The 14989-nt window shown below is 41.0% G+C and overlaps 1 protein-coding gene across 2 annotated transcripts in view; it reads right to left on the minus strand.

Annotated features, from left to right (window-relative positions):
* CPVL (carboxypeptidase vitellogenic like) overlaps nt 1-14989 on the minus strand; it is a 131508-nt gene that overhangs the window by 17194 nt on the left and 99325 nt on the right. For both annotated transcript variants that reach the window (XM_087429145.1, XM_004418877.3), the window contains exon 12: nt 12199-12381. In XM_087429145.1, coding sequence (XP_087285271.1) covers nt 12199-12381 — 183 coding nt within the window. The remainder of the gene's footprint in view (nt 1-12198; nt 12382-14989) is intronic.

A 14989-nucleotide genomic window follows, 5' to 3' on the forward strand; every position in this document is an offset into this window, starting at 1 on the left:
TCAGAAGCACCACCCAGCTGAGCCCCTTCTACCCACATAACGCTGAGAAATAATAAACTGTTGTTGGTTAAGCTACTAAATTTTGGAGTGCTTTCTTATTCTGTAATAAGTAACTGAAAAGGGGAAATATTTACTGACAATTCTTTATTCTTTTTCCTGTAAGATCTGTTGTTCTTATCTTGGAATCTTGATATGAATTGAAAAGCAAGCCTGGGTTCATCTTTCTAATGCAGATAGAAGACATAGTTACACTGAGAGCTTAGGCAAAAGATTACATGATGCAAACAAAGGAAGACCAATATCCCACGTGGTCTTAGGCAAACCACCAGCTCCTGCTGCATCCTGAGAGTCTGCAACTACTCTATCCGGATGGCCTTTGTGGCAGACATAGAGATGCACCATCAGATCCCCCTTCAAGGCTGGACTTCTGCTCACTGCAGGGAGTCCAGTCAGCAGACAGCCTCCAGCTGCCAGCTCCTTCAGGGTCTGCCTCAGCTGCAGAGTGCAGCCTTTCCCAAGACGATGCCCCTCCCGGGGCAGCTCACTTTTGGTGATGAGTGAGGTGGGGGTATTAAGGCATGGTCATTTTGGCCCAATGTGGGACACTGTTGGAAAATACTCTCTCCAGAGCTCCCTGCCAGGTTGGCCACATTCGTCAGGCCTCTATCACAGTTTGATTTCCTCCTCTGCCAATTCACCTTCCTTTCACAGGTGTTATCTCTCATAAACATCTTGCACCCCAAACTTGGCCTCAATGCCTACTTCCGGAGAACCTAACCTGTGACTGTCACGAAGCTCTCTGATGATAGCAAGTTTTATTATGGGGGCGGAGGGGGTGGGGTATGGTTTGATTGCTATGTTCTGGTTTTCTGCCCACAGTCTGATTCCCATAAATGGACTGCAGAACTTTCCCCAGGTCCAAAGAATCCATAAATCAGGACATCTCTCTTTGTAGAAATCAACAGAGCTTGGAGAGAGTTGAAGATTCTGTTTAACAACTTCTGTAACAAAGCCAACACATTTTTCCAGGGAATTAGCTGCATTTGGTAATCATTGTCTCAAATCTGTTTAACAGTTACTTTCCTTCATTAAATATCATTTTAACGTCTCATCCCTTCTCAACTAGTTGAATGCAAAAGTCACATTTACTGCTCTTTGCTTGCTCTGATTTTGTCAGTGCAATCAAGGACCTGCTGAAGACCATTCTGGAACTATTAGTTCCTTCAGAAATAGTTTATAACACTCCCGAAGCTGTCTAAAATTCTAAAAAAATGAATTGTCAGCAGGAAGTCCAAGAAAGGCAGGTGGCCAGCCTTCTGTCATTTCCTCTGTGGATTATCCATGGAAACGTTCAAATCCTAGCTTGACCTTCCCTTCCGCTCAAAGGACTGTGGTTATTGTTTTCTTCATTTTTTAGTTGTGTGCAGTCAAAGACACAAAATAAAGTTAACGTTAGTTTTAGAAAAGCACGATTAGGAAGCTGTGGTTCTTACCACTTTCTGTCTGCACACCATGCCTTCCCCATCCTCCTCCTCCTTGGAAGCACTCTGCTTTCCTTTAGGGAACAAATGATTCTATGTTGTCTGGATGTGCTGCCAAATATACTGGCCACCTCCAACACCCCACCCTCGCCTTGTCACCACCACCCCACACACACTACAAGGGCAGACAAGAAGCCTACGTCAGGCCAACCAGAGTACTCCATCCCTTCCCATTCCACTGCCCTCACAGGTAGTTAATGGCAGTGTGGTGCATGGAAAGGATCGAGATTTGGGTTGTCAAATCTTGGATTCTACTACCATTTGAAGCCCTAAGCAAGTTTCTCAGGTGAAGCTTCTGTTTCCTCATTTATAAATTAGTAAATACCATCACATAATTTACAGGGGAGCTCGAGTATTCCATAAAATTGTGGATAAAAAAAGTGTGTGGAGGACCACAGGCCTGAAGGCTGCAAATGCCGAAGAACCGGCAGCCATCGTTAGCATCTCCTTTCGCCTTCCCAACACCCCTATGAACTATCTGTTGTCACTCAAAGTTTATAGAACCAGGAACCAGCCCACAGGTAGAAAGTGGCAAAACTGAAATTCAAACCATGTTTGTCTAACTCCACAGTCCACCTCCCTCTTGTTACACGAGACTGCCTCTTGTTGGTCATGGCTCTGCAAAACAGTCAAGCTATGAAGTTGGTGGGCACCTTCTCTTCGATTTCTCTGGATGATCTCTAGCTGAAGGTCTGATTCCTATTGGAAACCAGAATATTTGGGGAGAAGTTCCTGAGGAGAGTGTAGCAGACCACAGGCCTGAGGGCTCCATAAGCCAAACCTGGGTCAGGGTCAAGTATAGGTCATGGGTCAGGGCTTGTGCTTTAGGGAGCTGGAGGGACCTATTATGGCTGCTTGAGGAGCGTACCAGGGTGACACCAGCATGCCAGGCTCTCCCTGTGGATGCTGCTTTTAAGTTGGTGTGGGTAAACAGTAAACACCATCTCTCAAACAGCAATTGGTCCTCACAGCACGGACATTCCAAAGCTTATCCCTCCAACCTGTATTTTAGGAGCTCAGAATCAAGCATCAAGAAGGCGGTCTCAGGACATAGTGGGAGAACCTTCTACAAATAAAGCTCCTAACATGACTCCCTATTTCCTGGGTATCCCCCTTCCCTGACCTCTCCTCACTCTGAATTCATCCTATTGCTGCCATTTTAAACTTCCCAAAGAACAGCTTTGAAAATGTGCTTAAACACCTTCCATAGCAACAAACACCGTATGCTTCCACTTATATGAGGTACCTAGAGTAGTCAAATTCAGAGACAGAAAGTAGGATGGTGGTTGTCAGGGGCTAGGGAGCGGGGAATGGGGAAGTAGTATTTAATGGGTACAGAGTTCCAGTTTACAAGATGAAAAGAGCTATGGAGATGGATGGTGGTGATGGCTGCACAACACTATGAATGTATTTAATACCACTGAACTGTACACTTAAAAATGGTTAAGATGGTAAATTTTATGTTATGTGTATTTTACCACAGTAAAAAAATTGCAAAAAAAACTTCACTGGCCCCCCACTGCTTAAACAACAGAACACTCACCCTTTGCCTATCATGGAGGCCCAATGATCCCTTTCCAGTTTCTTTCCCAGCTTTCATTCTCCAGGCTCCAGACTAGAAACCAGACTGTGCATCCTGCCTGTGCCCTGCCCTGTATCCTCTTACTCAGAGGCTCTGCCCACCATGTTTTCTCTGTTCATTTTAGCCAATTTCAGCGTCTGTTCTTTTATTAATATCAGAAATTCCTGGATAAAGCCAAAACTTTTCTTAATATGGGATGAACCTGGCCTCACCACCTACGAAGCTCTAGTACCTTTTAAAAAACTCTGATACTCTGTCAGTCTAGAGGAGGTGGGCACATGCATGTGACCTCAGAGCTAACTCTAGATATAAAACACATTATTTCTCAGGCCCGCCTTAATTATGGCAGACATGTATGCAGGCTCCAATTTTAACTGTCCTAGCATACTGCTGCCAATCCATCTTTCCAGAAGTACCCTTGTGAAGTAGAAAACCACTGGGCTGCAAGCCAGGAGGCCTGGAATCTAATCTCAGCTCAGCTATGAAATGGGTAGGAAACCTTGGGACAGTCACTTAACCTCTGGGCTTCAGTTTCCCCACCTGGAAAATGAGATCTAAAATTTGTTCTGGCTGTAAATGCTACCTAGCTGAGACGATACATCACGAAATTATTGAATAAAATGAATTGATATTGATAATGAAAACACAAAATAAAAATAACAATGACTCAATCTGCAATCAGGGAAAAAATTGTTGCAAATTATGCAAAACTCATGATAGCAAAAGCTATGCCCAGTAAGACCTGATAAGAAGGAAAACTGGTGACTCAAACTTTTCTTTCAATATTTACATGGAAAATAATTAGTCTCAATAAAAAGATTTTCAGTGAAATAAAGGTAGAAAAAATTGAAATGGTTTCAATGCTTTCTTTAGAAAATTTAGCTTCATGAAACTTATTCTAGAAAGAACTTCTTTAAGAAATTCATCAGTGTTATTATTCTGATTAAAATTTTATATTTCTAAATGTGGAGTCAAAATCCTTGGTGTTGAAATAACGATTAGATGATGTAAGAACAAAATGTTCTGCATTTCAAAGTCAACAGCAACATCAAAACAGATCATGAACAGCAGCTGTAACATTTGGAGAAAGGCAGAGACAGACCCCAAAAGGAGCAGCAAGGTGGCCCTGACAGTGATGGCCATGGGTTGTCACCAGCCAAGGAGAAAGAAGATTAGACCTCTTATCTACACTATAACACTACTAAGTCTACATATGTACAAACACACACACACTGAAGGCCACTATATTATTCCATACTGCTTGCTAACTGAGCCCCTCTGGGCATTAATGAAAAATAGATATTTAGATCTTTCTTAGAAGATACCTTAGAGATAATTCAGTCCAAACTTTGCATTTTACAGAACAAACCGAAGCTCAGAAAAGGTCATTGCTGCAGATATAATAAGGTGGTGTCTGAGTCTTAGAATGGTGCAGATACCAAAGGCTTGCTACCTCTAGGCAGCACCACCAAGGGGCAACCAACAGCACTTGTTCTTCATCTGTTCCTCGAAGGCTGGCTGGTGCTGCTTTTGGTTTTCCTGGGCATCGCCTGACGGGAATACATGGAGAAAACCGCTCCCTCTCTCAGTACCCTGTTGCTCCCCTGGGAGAGCTGTCATTCCTCTAAGTGGACATTTTAGGGAACCATCCAGAGACAAATCTACTTTGGTTTCGAGTTTTAAATTAAGAGTTGTGGAATTTGGCAGAGAGTGAGGTTTCTTTTTGGCAGACACATACGCATGCTTCTGTTTCATGTGTCTAATGCTGAAAAGCGAGTCCACGGCTAAGGTCCGTTTTTTTCATTATCAGACGCTTGACATTTGGACAGTATTCTCAGTCCAAGCCTCACAGAGTTGCCTTTGTTAACACTGGGGCTCTTTTCCCTCCGTCATTCCCCTCCTCATCACCACACGCCACCCCCAATCCTGCGCTGACGCATGAGGGGGCAGGAGCTCGGCCAGCACTTCAAAATCACCTACATAAAATGCAGATCCCTTGCCGCGTGGTGAAATACTGCCTATCACAAACATATGTGGGCCTTGGTTTTTTTTTTGTTACCCGTTGTTTGGCAGCCAGGAGTGCCATTTCATCTCTCAACGCGTTGTGCATTCACATGAAGAGTCAGCGGGCTCTGTGTGATATTCGCCACAAGTTTCTGAGTGGCAGCCAATCCCTTTTCCCAGCTCTGCGGCACAGGCCGCCCTGCAGTAGCAAGCTGGCCTCCCGAGCTGGACGTTTTATGCACAGAGCCGAGCATCTATGCCAGGCACTGGAGCGTTTCACAAGCCTGGTCCAGGGAACATAAAATAACAGGTGGTGGAGGCAGCCATCAATTGATCTGGAGGACATGCTGAGTGTGCCTGGTGGGATTCTCGTCCTAAAGCAGCAGACAGCGGGACAACCGACGCGCCCATTGCTCCCTGGCAGCTTGACGCTCGTGTTTGCCCTTAATGGTCTGAATATTAACATTTCAACTTTCCCCTAAGGGTTGATTTTCAATCAAATGTTTTCCCTGATCTTGACTTTTACTATTTATAATTTTCCTTTTGTTATGTATATTCTTATAAGTGATCCAGGATAATAATAATAACACTTATATTAGCAAACATTTCCTACCAGTCAGGTACTGCTCCAAGCTTATTAGCTCAACAATCCTATGAGGATACCATAGACTGTTGTTCTTAACAGAAATTTAGTTCTTACAGCTTTGGAGCTAAGAAGTCCAAGATCAAGTTGCTGGCCCATTCGGTTTCTGGTGAGAGCTCTCTTTCTGGCTTGCAGATGACTGCCTTCTTCCTGTGTCTTCACATGGCAGAGAGAGAGTGAGCAAGCGAGCTCTCTGGTGTCTCTTCTCATAAGGACACTAATCCCATGCAATCAGGGCCCTGCCCTTATGACCTCATTTAATCTTTATTTTTTATTTATTTATTTATTTTGTGAGGAAGATCAGCCCTGAGCTAACATCCACGCTAATCCTCCTCTTTTTTTGCTGAGGAAGACTGGCTCTGAGCTAACATCTATTGCCAATCCTCCTCCTTTTTTTCCCCCAAAGCCCCAGTAGATAGTTGTATGCCATAGTTGCACATCCTTCTAGTTGCTATATGTGTGACGTGGCCTCAGCATGGCCGGAGAAGCAGTGCGTCAGTGCGCCCGGGATCCGAACCCGGGCCGCCAGCAGCGGAGCGCACGCACTTAACCACTAAGCCGTGCGGCTGGCCCCGTCCTCATTTAATCTTAATTACCTCCTTATAGAGCCTATCTCCAAATACACTCACATCATAGGTTAGGGCTTCAACATATAAATTTCAGGAGACACAATTCAGTCCATAGCAGGTAGGTATTGTTAATACCCCTATTTTTTAGGAGATAAAATTGGGGCATAAAGAGGTAAGGAACTTGCTCAAGGTCATATAGCTATTAGGTAGAAGATCCAGAATGCAAATCACGGTCTTCCTGACTTAAATACTCATGTCTCTAACACTACATTATACTGTTTATACATATGCTATAGGGTATATACATGTATATAAATACACACACCTACAAACACACACACATGTGTATGTAACCAAATATTGTACACAATTTGATTCAGTAAAAATTATCATTCTTAAACTAGTCAGTGATTGAAGTAAAAAATTATCCCCAACAGAAAGATAATAACAACAAAGTAAGTTTTTCCTTGTGGGAGAAAAGATCCCACTTAAGGGTTTGTGTGCTGAGGGTCATGATACCAAAGAGGATAGCATGAATATATTCCGAATTTGAACTGGAAAGAATCCCAAACCAGAACAAGAAGCCAGAACTACTAGTTCAGAACTCTATCTACTGGCAGAGGTTTAATAAAGTTCCAGAAGACAGAATATAGGTATATATATGATTTATATGGGATATGATTAGCTTTCTGGATCCAAACTCTACCCTGACCCACAAGGTCCCACATGATGTGGCCACAGCCAACTCTCCAGCTTTACTTCCTTTCTTTCCCTATTCCTCACCACACCCCAGACCCACTGGTCCTCCTTCGTTTCCTCAGATGCACCCAGCTCATTGCTGCCCCTTGGCACATTTAGACATTCTCTGCACAGAAACTCTGACCCACATCTGCACATGGCAGCCACTTCACGTCCTATTGTCTTACCTCTTCAGAGAAGATTCTTGGATCTACCATCTACCACTGATGCTCTTTCATATCATCCAGTTTTGGTTTTTTTTTTTTTGCAGAAGAAGATCAGACCTGAGCTAACATCTGGTGCCAATCTTCCTCGTTTTTCGCTTGATGAAGATTAGCCCTGAGCTAACATCTGTGCCAATCTTCCTCCACTTTACATGTGGGTCGCTGCCACAGCGTGGCTGACGAGTGGTGTAGGTCCGCATTGGGGATCCGAACCCGTGAACCCGGGCTGCCGAAGCGGAACGTGCTGAACTTAATCACCACACCACGGGGCCTGCCCCATCCAGTTTTATTTTTTGATATTACCTTATTTAATAATGTGTATATTTACTTATTTTCTGCCTTTATTTCTTCCCTCCTTTGAGTAAAAGCTCCTTGATAGAAAGGACTTTATCATATTCAGCCCGCTGATCTTGGAGCAGCCAGACCATCTGGTCAGTGAATGGGAGAATGCAGTCATAAATAAAAGAATATGGGCATTTTATTATTAAACTCATATTTCTTCAATTATAGCCACAGGCAAAGTATCACTGTGCTGTGATACATATTGCTGGAGGTCAGTTTAGAACCTCATGAACATTGCTAAGTATCTCTTTGGTATTGCATCTAAGGAATGCCTAACAAATATCTTTCAAACACATGAAAAAATTAAATAAATAAAATTTTTCCTGCGTGTTTCTCTTCTGCTTAGCTAACATTCTCCACCTTACGGGCAATTAAATATCAGAGGCAATATAACAGAGAAAGGTAAAAAGGCTATGGGAACAAAGTGAATAAAGTTGAATCCCAATGCTATCATTGGATGATACTGGATTAATTGTTCATCTTCTCAGAGTCTGTTTCCTCAAGTGTATACTGGAAATGTTATCAGGGCTGGTCCAGTGGCGTAGCGGTTAAGTTCGTGTGCTCGGCTTTGGCAGCCTGGGGTTCTCAGTTTTGGATCCTGGGCGCCAATCTAAACACCACTCGTAAAGCCATGCTGTGACAGCGTCCCACACACAAAATAGAGGGAGACTGACACAGATGTTAGCTCAGGGCCAATCTTCCTCACTGAAAAAGAAACCAAAAAAACCAAAAAACTCCATCAAGTACCTAGGCTTATGTATCAAAAGATATACAATATCTCTACACAGAAAACCGTAAAATATAATTGAGAAAAATTAAAGAAGATCTAAATAAATGGAGTGATATAACACATGTATGGCTTCGAATATTCAATACTGTAAAGGTATCAATACTCATAGAATTGATATCAACTTTTAATGCAATCCCAAACACAATCTCAGTAAGAATTTTTGTACAATTGACAAACTGAGTCTAAAATTTATATGGAAATGCAAAAAGCCAAAAAAAAAGAGAAACCATGATAATCTTGAAGAAAAAGAATAACAGCTGGAAGTTTTATACTATCAGTTATCAAGAGTTATTATAAAGCTATAGCAATAAGATACTATGGTGGGCCGGCCCCGTGGCTTAGTGGTTAAGTGAGCGCGCTCCACTGCTGGCGACCCGGGTTCGGATCCCGGGCTCGCACCGACGCGCTGCTTCTCCGGCCATGCTGAGGCCATGTCCCACATACAGCAACTAGAAGGATGTGCAGCTATGACACACAACTATCTACTGGGGCTTTGGGGGGAAAAATAAATAAATAAAATCTTTAAAAAAAAAAAAAGATACTATGGTATTGTCTCATGGACAGCAAACAGACTAATGGAATAGACTAGAGAGAACAGGCACAAACCTGTATGTATACAGTCACCTGGTTTATGACAAAGGTGACACTGCAGGACAGTGGGAAAAGAATGGTTTTTTTTTCAATATGATGCTAGATTGTTTGGATATTTCTATGGGGTAAAAAGAATCTTGACACCATACACCATCTATAAAATCAATTCTGCCTGGATTGTTGATCCAAAAGTGAAAGGTAAAACAATACAGCTTCTCAATGATAACAAGGAGAATATATTCATAACCTTGGGGCACTCTTAAGTAGTACATTAAAAGCATTAACCATAGAGGAAAAGATTGTTAAGTTGGACTACCTTAAAATTAAGAGCTTATATTTATAGGGCCAGCCCGGTGGCGTAGTGGTTAATTTCGCATGCTCTGCTTCGGTGGCCCAGGGTTCGCAGGTTCGGATCCCAGGTGCAGACATATGCACCATTCATTAAGCCAGGCTGTGGTGGCATCCCACACACAAAGTAGAGGAAGATGGGCAGAGGTTAGCCAAGGGCCAATCTTCCTCAGCAAAAAGAGCAGGATTGGCAACAATGTTAGCTCAGGGCTAATCTTTCTCACAAAAAAAAGAACTTATATTCATCAAAAGACACAATTAAGAAAGTGAAAAGTAAGCCATAGACTGAGAGAAGATATTTGCAATAAATGCAACTGACAAAGAACTCATATCCAGACTATATAAAGAACTGATACAAATCAAGAAAAGACAGTCAACCCAGCGAAAAATGGGCAAAAGATTTGAACAGGCACTTCAGGAGAACAGCCAAATGGCCCGTAAAGATATGAAAAGATACTCCTCTTCATTAGTCATCAGGGAAATGCAAATTAAAATCATAATAAAATGCACTACTCATTTACCAGAATACCTAAAACAAGGAAGACTGACAATCCAAATGTTGGAGAAGATGTGGAATAACTGGAACATTTGTACGCTGCTAGTGGGTGTGTGAATTGACACCCTATAACTCAGCAATTCCACTCCCTTGGATGCTCAACAAAAAAGTGTACATAAATGTGTAAAATAATGTTCATAGCAGCATTATCCCTAATAGCTAAAAATTGGAAATAATCCAGTTAAATGCATAACAGTATCTATTGTCTATAGAAAAAAGCAGAATAGATAGATAAATTACAGTGTGTGTATATATATCTTAGATTATTTTATATTTTATATATTATATATTTGAATATATAAATTAGAATACTATACACCAATAAAAATGAACCAACAACTGCTACATGCAAGAAAATAAATAAATCTCATGAAAGTTAAATTGAGCAAAAATACCACACAGAAAAGAGCACATACTGAATGTGTCCGTTTATAAAAAAAACTTCAAAAACTAGCAAAAATAATCTAGGATGTTAGAAGTCAGGATAGTGGTTACCTTGGAGAGGAAAGGGAATAGCGAATACAGGGGGTATTCATTCTGTTGTATTTCTTTACCTCAGTGGCAGTAACATGGGATGTTCACTTTGTGAAAATTCATTTACCTGTACATTTATGGTTTGTGAATTTTTCTATATTATGTTATAGCCCAATAAATAAGCTTGTTTTGAAAAAGGAACAAAGCAGAAAAACTTGTACCTGTGCAGATAGGAATCAATTAAAATGCAATTTCGGATGCTGAAATTATTGATTTTCCCCTTTCTTTTTGTAAAAAAAAAAATTGCATTGCTATAACAACTTGTGTAATTTAAAATCAGACAAATAAACACGAGAAATTAAGTCCAGATTATTTTCTGCAATTGAAGAGCCTCCACTTGTCCAGGAATTCCAATATTTTGGAATCAGTCTTCAGAGTGAACTATTCATCGTGGCTCCCAATTCAATACCAAATTCAAGATTGCTTGTGCTCCAGTTGACAGAAGCAGACAGGAGCTGACAGCACTTTGCATCTTCTCTTCAGATCTGTCTGCATGCAAACAGACATTCCTCCTTCTGTCCTTCCCTGGTCCCATTTTCAGATCTCATATATATACTGCCAGAATTGTTTCTGCTCTGAGTCATTTAGTTTGCCATTTCACCAGTATTTAATTCTTTGGTATAATTTACCTCGATTTAGAAACTATAATGTAACTTTTCCAAGGTAGAGTCTCCCCTCACTTGAGCCCAGAAATATGTGTCTCAACGGTTTCCTTTGTCCAAGGTAGTTAACATTTTGTGCAAGATTTAAATTTCTTACATGTTATTTAATGGTTAGAATGACTGAGGTGGGAGAGGAAAGGCTACATTTTACATTAGAATATCCATAATTTCTACTTGATCCATCATTTCTTCTGAGTAATGGATATCATAACCCTTTATGAAATTCTTTCTGAACTCTCATTTACTATCCCAAAGCAAAGTACTTTTAAGGTAGTATGTCTCTGATAAATTTCTATTCAGAGCATGGGTTTGACTAATGGAAAAATCGAACATTAGAAAGCTGGAATTCCAAATACTCAGAGGTACAGAACTGAGATCCCAAAGTTGTCTCAAATAAAAAATTGTGGGGAAAAAAATCAAGTCCTGAAGATTTAAATTTTTCACCTTGACTAACTAAGTAAGAGCCTACCGAGGGGCTTACATAATTTCTCCAAAAACTTTCTGGAGGTAAATAGTGTAATCATCATGTAATCATCACATAATCATTGAAGAAGCCCTGTTCATCCTTGAGGAGCCAAGGCCTGCAACCTGGAGGCGCAGTGGACAGGCTTGGCCAAGAGTAACGTCTGACCCCTAAAGTGGAGCTCACACTAGGGGCATCAGATGGAGAGATTTTGTCCTGGGGTTCCATATGTAACATACAAATGCGATCATAGATTTGCCAGAGGAGATTGTATTGAACCCTCCTCATGCCATTTGTTCAAGCTCCCTTTTGTTCCCAAATAGACGAATTCTCTCATTAACGATTCGCCTTTTTGGGCTGAGTGTTGTCTTTCTAATTGTCACTTTATCTCTTGAACAATACCTAAACTTTTGTCTGGTTTTACATTAAGTCCTATGTATTTTAATACAAACTCAGACCACTCTTCTCTTAAAGTAGGGTGCAGAAGACACATATTTTGGCTGTTGTGTCGCTCTGCTTAAGGCTAGCCATGCCTTATTGGTATTCTGGCTTTAGTTTCAATCCCACTATCTCATTCCCACATATCTTCATGCCCCAAAGCGTTTTCATACCTGACAAAAGTCATCCACTTGCCGGACATAACCAGCCACTTCATCATCAGATTCAAAGATCTTCCAAACTTTTCTTTCTACCTTCCTGAATTCCTGGGATCCTGTCCAGTTCATGGCCATCAAGGAGCGCTCTGTCAGGGGAGCTGCCACGATGATGTCCAGTTGGCCACTGTAGATCAGAACCTGAAATGAAATCGGGCAAATGCAGGAGTCAGCAGGTGAAGCCAGTGAGTCTATCTAGGTATAAATAGAGAGAAAAAGAGAGAGAAAAGGGAACATGAGATTCTCTGACACAGCGCTCTCTTCAGAGAGGTCAGCTCAGCAGAGGAGTAGGGTTACTTTCTTCCAGTTGGCTACAACACACCAACAACTTGAAATAAATTCAAGCCTTGTCTCAACCATTGCATTCTTCCAAAAGTCTGATTCTTCATAGGAATATACATAAAGGCCTCTCTTGGTTGCAAAAGCATTTGTGTTGTATTACCCAGTGATATAGGTTTCACTTGGATGCATGGCCATGTTAAAGAGGAGGACTGTGGTTACATGTTAGTGGAACTAAGGAATACCACACCCTAGGATTTTCACGAAGCCTGCATTTCATTAACTTCGCTTTCAGGCACTGCAGTAGCTGGCAAGCTGGGCATTCTCTCGGGGGTTGCTAACCCATATTGCTCCCTCCTCCCATCCTGCTTTTACAATGATTTCACAGTGGCAACTATAATTTTTTGAGGCACACAAAGAGGTGCAGGTGCCTCAGATTTGTTACTTGTTGAAGGCAACTATGTCTGCCACGCCACTTCCAAGACCTCCTTTTCTTAAATATGATAGCCACTTGTCAGCAGTGAGGAATGTCCTTTCTTCCTAGAATACAGTTGAGGGTTTTTTTGGCCAAGTTGATGGATATTATAGGAGAAACAACTTTGAGGCAACTCTTATCTTTTCTCCCAAAACAATTTTCAATGTTCTTGAAAAAGAATTCAGATAATACCCAATGCTCATGAAGTTGTGAAACCATGGGGGACAATGTAAAATGGCACTACTCTTCAGGAAAACAATGGTCAATTTTTAATGCAGACTTTAAAATGTTGAGACTCTTTGTCCCAGTAACCCCAGCTTCTGTAATGAATTCTAGGAAAAGAAGCCCCCCAAAATAAAAAAAATTATGTAACTATATTCATTGAGTCTTATAGTGAAAAACTTGAGCAATCTAAAAGTTCTATGATAGGTGAGTGGTTAAATAAATGGTGGTACAGAAATTCTACGGGATATTGCAAAACCATTTAAAGTGTTTGACTGAACCATGCAGCAATGTGGACAATGCTTTTCACTTAATAAGTATGAAAGCTGAACATCAAATATATGTTACAATTATGAATGTATAAAATAGGTATACATAATCACACATATGGAATGAAACTTAAAAAAATGAATACAGTTGATTAATTTAGGATGGTGGAAATCTGAGTAAATTTCCCCTTTGTTTTCTACTCTTTGTAGGCTATTTTTTTGCAACTAACACAGTATTAATTCTCATAAAGTACTGTCACTCTATCCCCAACAAAGAAGTTTTCCTCAACTTCATGCTACCTTTGATCTATCTGGAAGCTCTGGTTTGGCTCAAGTGAAGACCTTTGGTTGAATCCTCAAATTGGATATAAAATGTTTCACTGCATATGTTCCCATCTCTGCCTTCTCGGTATAGGCTTCTTAAAAGGCTTACACATAATTAAAAAGCCCAGGACTTTTACACACTCCAAATCCTCAAGCATCAGTGGGCCAGGATTCAGCCTGAGATGAAAGATCCCCAGGCCTCCACTGCAGGAACACGGGGTCTTTCATGTTACTCAGTCACCATCACCACCTCCACTCTCCTAAGCAGAGACCCCGAGGGAAAAATCCTGATCGATTTAAAGCCTCCTTAAAAAAACTCAACTCAACTATAGCAATAAAAATTTGCATTGTTTATACAAAGAAATTGCCTCAAAGACCTTGAGTTCTTATGGCCCATGCAAAACTACTCCAGCTGTTTTGCCAACAGTATGGAAACAATTACACATGATCTATACCAGCGAACAAGGCTTAAATACTTCACCATTCTAGCAAGGCCTGATTATAACTGATTAACGAAGATAATCATCTATAAAGTAATTCCTCTTCTAGAGTTCAATGAAGAGATGCTGATTAACTAGCAAATACACAAGTATACCTGGCCGTTCTTCCTCTTTGTGGCCACTAAATGAAGCTTGTATCTTTCTGAGTGTCTCTTGCTACCTTACTATCATCAGTATATTTTGAAATTGATTTGAATTTTTCATTTTTAAGGGGCGATAGCAAAATCCACAGGTTACAGCAACAACAGGCTTATACATCCAGCATTAGAGTGCATATTCGTTACACTGAATTGAAATGCAGCCCGGCCCTGAGCTGTCTCCCTTGTTATTCAAGACTCATCACAACACTAAGAGCACTAACTCTCTGGAACAAGGCAGTGAAGGGCTGAACTGCATACTTTTGTGCATGTGATGTGCAGAAGGCCTACTTTGGGGAGCAAATGGAAATCCTTCCTTTGCAAAGCAAGGAAAACATTTTTAACTTCTAAAGGGCACATAAGTCAAATGCAACAAAAAAAGAAATCAGATTAATGATCAAGCCGAGTGATTTCAGAGCTGGCATTAAGGCTACCAGCATTAAATATAAAAATTCCAGAGCTTTTATTTTTATCTTAATGTCACATTTACTCTTGCCAGCGCCCACAGGAATATCCCAGTTGTGTGCCTCTAGGGCTGGGTGA

This window comes from Ceratotherium simum, chromosome 1 (assembly GCF_057802395.1).
Source record: "Ceratotherium simum simum isolate JZ-2026a chromosome 1, ASM5780239v1, whole genome shotgun sequence".
In the NCBI taxonomy this organism is placed as follows: domain Eukaryota; kingdom Metazoa; phylum Chordata; class Mammalia; order Perissodactyla; family Rhinocerotidae; genus Ceratotherium; species Ceratotherium simum.